Genomic DNA, 7,498 nt, shown 5'->3' with positions numbered 1-7,498 from the left:
CGATAGATATCTACTGGTGTTTGTCCTTAGGTAGCTAAGAGAAGAATAACAACGCGGCAGTCCTGTTCGGAAGCATTTGATAGTAATATCGCCATAGTTCACGTTTCCGCATTCACCGCATGCACGTCGGACAGACACGAATGCCAAACTAATCCCTTGCCTACATGTCGGTGCCTATATACCCACATCGGAGTCTTGCTACTTTCCATATACGCTGCAGCAACGCCCTCAAACCGCAACTTTTTGAGCAGTCTTTGTATTCCACATTAAAGCTACATTTTGCTTAGCTAGGGCAGCACTTATGACTTTTGTGTGTGTGTGTGTGTGTGTGTGTGTGTGTGTGTGTGTGTGTGTGCATGCGTGCGCGCACGTTTTATCTGAGGCAGTTTTTGTTCGAAATAATCACGGACAGGACACCGGGATGCACCTAGCTATGAATTTACTTTGTTTGATAGCGTACCTCGTTGTCAGCATCGCCTATCGCTACCAGAGCGTCAGTGTAAGCAGAACGGTTATTTTGCACCTTAAAATAGGCTTGTGGGTAGCCATTATGCACTGGAAAGTGCACCTACGGCAAGCATTAATTGTGTAACTGACCTGATTTTATCCTAGGAATAATATTTACTGCAATGTTCTAGTGGTCACTATTTACTACTCCTGTATTTTGTGCCTTGTCATGTAGGAATATGGGGCAATGAACAGGCCGATCGGTCTGCCAAGGAGGCCTGCAGAGAGCAGGATGTGGTCCAGTGTCCTATTCCCTTGCGGTCTGTCATTTCTGCACTCCACAAGAAGTGCATGGAGTTGTGGGAGGAAGAATGGCTGGCGGTGACGGCCAATAAACTGCGGTTGACTAAGTCAACAACTCGACCGTGGCGTTCCTCCTGCCGGGTGCTCAGGCGGGAAGAAGTGACCGTCATACGTCTTCGGATTGGGCACTGTCCTCTCACACGTAGCTTTCTATTACGGCGCGAGGATCGCCCGTTTTGTGATGCTTGTGGTGTGCACATCTCTGTCCGGCACATTTTAACGGACTGCATTTTATACCATGATGCAAGGGCAGAAGCACAAGTTGATGGGGATCTGCCCTGTGTTTTAGCTAATGATGAGACGTGTGTGTCTAGGGTTTTAAAGTTTTGTGATGTGTCTGGACTCTGGCCTAAACTTTTAGGCTGGAGGTTTTAGTGCATTGCAAAGTGGCTGGCTCCTCCTTCTTTTCCTTGCGGTCAGCCAGCCACTTACATCTGCTACATTGTTTTAGCTCCCTCTACAACTTTATTCCTGTGTTGTCCATGTTTTACTGCTGATGGCATGCTTCGTCCCACGTTTCGGTGTGAGTAGGCACATATTTTTCCAACCTTGTTACTTGTGTTTTACGATCTGTTTTATCTTAATGTTCTGAGTATTTTCTTGACACCTGTCTCAATCTGTTACTGACAAGGGAACATCCCCATCGCACCCCCTCAGATTTAGTTATACGTTGGCACAGTGGATAGGCCTTGAAAAACTGTACACAGATCAATCGAGAAAACCGGAAGAAGTTGTGTGGAACTATGAAGAAAAAAAAAGCAATATATATATATATATATATATATATATATATATATATATATATATATATACTGAGTAGTCCATGCGCAAGATAGGCAATATCAAGGATAGTGTGAGCTCAGTAGCGCCGTGGTACCGTGGTTAGCGTGAGCAGCTGCAGAACGACAGGTTTACTTTCTTTATTTTCTCAAAGTTATGATCTGTCCGTTCGTTCATTTACGTCTCTGTTCACTGTAATAAGTTTAGTGTCTGTGTTTTGCGACCGCACCGCAAACTTACAGTTCGGAAAATATTCATTGACCTCGTTATTGAAGTCGCGAGCTATAATTTCTGGATTCATATTTCCCACGTAATACATCTCACGTATTTAATGCACTCTCGTCCAAAGTAGCGAACAGTCAACTGCCAACCAGGGAGCCTCGTTTGCAGGAATACTCTCTCTTCCGTGTGCTGTAGTCGACTGACGTCATGCGTTTCGATGTTTGTTTAGATGTAGCGTCCCCATGCTACGGCGCAGTTAGCTCGCATCGGACGCACGGACGGACGGACAGATAATACTTGTCTGAAAATAAAAAATTAAAATTTTCACTCGAGGGAAGACTTGAAGCAAGGACCTCTCGTTCCGCAGCTGGTCACGCTAACAACGGCACCACGGCGCTCCTGAGCTCAGATTATCCTTGATGTTGCCTATGTTGCACATGGACTACTCACTTTGTATATTTTGCTTATTTGTTCATAGTTCCACACAACTTCTCCCTGTTTTCTCGATTATTCTGTGTTCAGTTTTTCAAGGCCTATCCACTGTGCCAACTTATAACTAAATCTGAGGGGGGTGCGATGGGGAGGTTCCCTTGTGAGTGGGCGCTGAAGACCTTGCCGTCGTGCGCCCATACAACCCTCTCGATCCATCCATCCATCCATCTTAGTATCTTCAAGTGACTATGGTTTTACTGTCCTCTTTCTTACTTTCCGCGGTCACGATACGTGCCACCTGCTCTGCCTTCCCGGCATGCGTGAACATTTGTTGGTTCGGTGTTTTGCAGGGTGACGAGCACGGAGCCGTACTTCGTGAGCGAGGCGCTGTTCTGCCCGGAGGCGCAGCTCGTCAACTCGCGACCAGTCCGCCTGCACGTCGCCACGCTCGGCCGCTGCCTCGAGCAGCCTCCAGAGGTAAGTCTCAGCTGCCGCCACGCGTCCGCGTCAGCGCAGCGCAGCCCGTCTCTGCCACTCTGTGAGGCCGGGTGGTACAATTATCGCGTGCTCTCGTTACCTTCAGTCCACCACTGGAGCTGACTGAGCATCACCTGGAACTAACTAAGTACCATGTCCCAATAAATGTGTTCTTGGTGTGTGACAACGTCAGATTAGATTATTAACGACAGTTATCTCTACTACAAGTGGTCGCAGTCAGGTTGGTAGTATATGCATTGTGTCCGGAACGTTGTCTAATGTTACAAAATGTCAGCGTCACTTACTGAAGAGGACTTTTTGACACTGGCAATGGTCGCAGATACACACCTCCTGCAAGGTGATATTTGTCAATTCTGGTCTATAAAATGTGGGGCCTTTCTCAATTCATTTCATCTACATACACATCTATACTTTGCAACGCATGTTACTGTCTTTGGCGGAGGGTACGTTGTGCACCATTGTCGCTTCTTCCTCTTTCCTGCTGCAGTCGCTAATGGTCCACGAGAAGAACTGTTGTGTTGGCAGAAGAGCCAAATCCGTGTTACCAGTGGAGGCCGAAATGCACGCGTTTTAGCTCACGCAGGCTGCCGTGAGGAGGGAAGAACTATATTGGCGTGAGGTCTGGAACATGACAAGGAATTAGAATTCAGAAAGCGGACGTAATTAGTTTGATGCTTAACTTTAATCCATTAATGATGAACGTCGCTCTTGACGGTACATGATTCACAATATTATCTGTTCAGAATACATTCATAGTAAGTGAATATGGCGCCTTGCTAGGTCGTAGCAAATGACTAGCTGTAGGCTATGCTAAACTGTCGTCTCTGCAAATGAGAGCGTATGTAGACAGTGAACCATCTCTAGCAAAATCGGCTGTACAACTGGGGCGAGTGCTAGGGAGTCTCTCTAGACTAGACCTGCCGTGTGGCGGCGCTCGGTCTGCAATCACTGATAGTGGCGACACGCGGGTCCGACGTATAGTAACGGACAGCGGCCGATTTAAGGCTACCACCTAGCAAGTGTGGTGTCTAGCGGTGACACCGCAAGAACTATTATTGAAACGCATTTCTGTCAGCTCGGATCTCTCTTAATTTTACCATCATGACCTTTTCGCGAGAATTACTTACGTGGAATCAATATATTAGGGCCTGTTCAATGAATTTAACGCTCTGGGAATTTTGACAGTAAACTACAGTGTAATGTACTATGCCTCTCTTGTAGCATCCATCACTGAATGAATTTGTCACAAAACGCGCTGCTCTTCTTTGGATATTCTCTATTTCGTTTACCAATTCTGTCTGCTACGGACTCTGAAGGACGACCAATATTGAATTACTGGTTGAACGAATATGGTATAAGCCACTTCCTTCCTGGTTGGACTCCACTTCATGTGGATTCTTCCCATAAACCGCATTCTGGCATCTGCCGTATCTGCGTATAGATGAATGTGGTCGTTCCACTTTAAACCACTCCGTCCGCTTACTCCCAGACATTTAATGTATGTGACTGAATCCAGTTACTGTTCCGCAATAGTGCAATCATGCAGTAATAGGTCTTTCTGCCTGTTTATGCGTAGTATGTCATATCTTATTATGTTAAGGATGAACTGCCCATCCCAGCTTAAAACGTCGATTCCTTCCAGGTCTTCCTACATTTCGCTACAATTTTCTGATATCGCGACTTCTTTCTATACAACAGCATCATCCATAAAAACCTTCAAGGAATTTCCGACGTTATCCACGTGGTCATATACACAAAAAGTTATGCTCTCACAGACGCTCTCATCACACCCAAAGGAGGAAGTACAGCAAGGAACTAGGAACTAGCTTTAGATTTCGTTCGCAGCAGTTTGGCTATCAAAATAGGGATGTGACGCGGGGGTGGGGGATTAGGGGTGGGGAGGGGGGTGGTCGGGGGGGGGGGGTTGGAGGGGAACAACTGAGAATGACACTTTACTTCAGAAATAAAATGACTTTCCACCCTTGGTATCGATCTCCCGTAGTCAGCTGGACTTGCTGCTTCACGAACCAAAAAGTTAGCTGTTTACCTAAGGCTTTTATACCCTGCAAGGCTGCAATTTGCATGGTGGTACATTCCTTACTCATTTACACATGCAGTGATGGAAAACTATTGGTCTACATATCTCGATCTATGTACCTAATTGTATCCTTACCGTTCATGGTAATGGCACAATCGTACTACTATCTGTCACAAACACTGTTTCCTTAGATATAGCGTACTGATTTTCGGGAGAAGAAAATTACCGTAGCCTGAATGTACATCAGTAGTTTCGGTATCAGTTTTCAAGACGTGTGAGAGGAGAATGGGCTATGTTTGATAAGCATGTACCAAATTTTTTCCAACGAAAATTGTTCTATTAGGACCTGGAATATCTTTGAGCATCTCACACCTGACCAATTTCATTAATATAGGCCTGTAATGTGTTGCATCTGTTCTTTCATCATCGTTACACACAGGAGGGATCAGCTTCGGTATCGTGTCTGATTGCCACATACAGTGAATGAAGCACAAATCAGCAGTCAGTCTGCATAGTGCCTTCAGCTGGAGGTGATCGCAGAGCTGGTAAGTTTATTTGGTTGGGAACAGCTTAATACCACGTCCCGTCACCCGAAGCAGGTCATTGTGAGATGAACTCAAACATCAGCTTTTAAGAGCTGACTTAAACGTGGATCGCCGGCCGCGGTGGTCTCGCGGTTCTAGGCGCGCAGTCCGGAACCGTGCGACTGCTACGGTCGCAGGTTCGAATCCTGCCTCGGGCATGGATGTGTGTGATGTCCTTAGGTTAGTTATGTTTAAGTAGTTCTAAGTTCTAGGGGACTGATGACCACAGATGTTAAGTCCCATAGTGCTCAGAGCCATTTGAACCATTTGAAACGTGGATCTTCTTATGATCTTGGTCTCTTACTCTTTCCAAGCAGCTTCGAGTACCTTCTTTGATTGAGATGCTTCACTTCTTCCTTTTTTCTGGCTGTCTCCCACTTATTTTTTGGGTTCATGAACAATTACTCTTTGATCACCACGGTACTTGCATTTGAGTCTAAGGTGGGATTTCCATCCTGAAACCACAGCCTCACTTTAACTTGAGAGGTACTTCAACTGAAAACCACACAATTTGGTGTATTATTCTTTGTGTATTTGTGTACCATATATGCGGAAATAGTCAGGCATTCACCTAAACAGGTTTGGAATACACCTAGTATCCATAACCTAATTGGCTCATGTATTGCTCATTTTAAACACTCATATGAAATTTTTTATTTTTAATTTTTTAAAATATTCGTTTGTGGCTACGAGTTTGTAGATAAATGTAGATCACAGGAGAACGCTGGTTTTACTGTATGCTGTCTGGTGAGTCGATTTTGGGCAATACCGTTAACAGTCGGAGTCAGACTGTCTTCAATCGGTTTTACAAGGCGGCCGCAGAGGTAATAAAAGACGTGACAGATCTAAGGTGGGAAACAACTATTATTTTCGTAAAATTCATATTATGTGGCACCAGTGTCTGTTATTTTTGTAGCGAGATGATGTGTGAAATCCTCAGTTGCTGAGAAGTTGGAAATCGTTGATCTGACTCCTCTAAGAGTGGGTACGGCTGATCATTTAAATTCTGTCTGTAAAAAGAATACTATGTGATTATACCGGCTTTTCACCAGCATAGTTGCTAGGGTTATTGACAACAGGTGAGCGTCACTTCAGTGAGTGCCAAGTTGGGCCACGGTCAACTAGTGCGGGGTGACAATAGTTCCCGCGGCAGCAAGGACGTCTTCCTTTCCTCGGCATGTTACCATCCCACGGGCATTGTGTGTTGAAGGACACACGATAAGCATACCTTAGATGTGCATCCACTCTGCATAAAACATGAGCAGGTTATATGTCATAAAGTGCTTTTCTACTGAAGTACGTTTCTTGCTTCAGTACTGTATAGTCATCTGTTTTGCTCACATTTTCTACTGTGTCTTCAACAGTTAGTCTCATCTTTACAGCTAAAAATTATCTGCGTCGTCTTTAGTTTATTCTTGAACCAAATTTACTACCTGCGCTATCTGAGTCTATTAACTTTTTTGGTTTAACATAAATACTGTTGAACATTTTTCGCCGTTTACTGTCTGAAAATAAAAGAACTGATGCATCTCTCAAAATTTTAAACATGACTGAAGCAGCAACTGTAGAAAATCTTCACGGTAAATCGTAACACCCAAACAGTTGCAGGATAAAGATTTATTGAAATCCTTGACCACGGTTTCAGTATATCTAAATATACCTTCATCAGAAGCAAAAATACAGTAAAATCACATCCTGCAGGGGAGATACATAAAACAATCGTGCCAAAGGCGTCCACTCCATTTATACAATTATACAGTGTTCAGCAGTCTGTAGCAACTGTTCGAGTTGCGCTGGTGTTATTATTTAATAACCCCAGATTAATTTAATAATTGCAAACTATCCTAAGTTTCTTAAGTCCATTTTCGTTTTTTCTTCCGAGTCTCTTCGCAAGGGTATCTTCTATTCAGTCTGATGTTTCATTTGCTATCACTTCTGTTTAAAATATCGCTAACCGCAGGTATTGTGAGATCCATCAATGATCTTCCATAGAAAAAAAAAAAGAAAAAGAAAAACTGCTGGTGTGAACTATGACCTTAACTTGAAAGTTGGCTGTTACATTGCAGCTTTCGTATTTCAATTCGCTATTTTTCACCTTTTAATTATTTCACTTACTTTAATCGCAGGGCTACAG

The 7,498-nt window shown here is 44.1% G+C and overlaps 1 protein-coding gene across 1 annotated transcript in view; it reads left to right on the top strand.

Moving 5' to 3' along the window:
• Positions 1–2,492: 2,492 nt before the first annotated feature.
• The window catches only part of LOC126252332 (UPF0489 protein C5orf22 homolog), a 301,814-nt gene continuing 296,808 nt past the window's right edge, over positions 2,493–7,498 (top strand). Inside the window, exons 1-2 of the mRNA XM_049953218.1 lie at positions 2,493–2,503; positions 2,595–2,721. Of these exons, the coding sequence (XP_049809175.1) occupies positions 2,493–2,503; positions 2,595–2,721 (138 nt within the window). The remainder of the gene's footprint in view (positions 2,504–2,594; positions 2,722–7,498) is intronic.

This window comes from Schistocerca nitens, chromosome 4 (genome assembly GCF_023898315.1).
Source record: "Schistocerca nitens isolate TAMUIC-IGC-003100 chromosome 4, iqSchNite1.1, whole genome shotgun sequence".
Lineage (NCBI taxonomy): Eukaryota > Metazoa > Arthropoda > Insecta > Orthoptera > Acrididae > Schistocerca > Schistocerca nitens.
The sequence above is the reverse complement of the archived record's forward strand: the minus strand, read 5'-3'. Positions and strand labels throughout refer to the sequence as shown.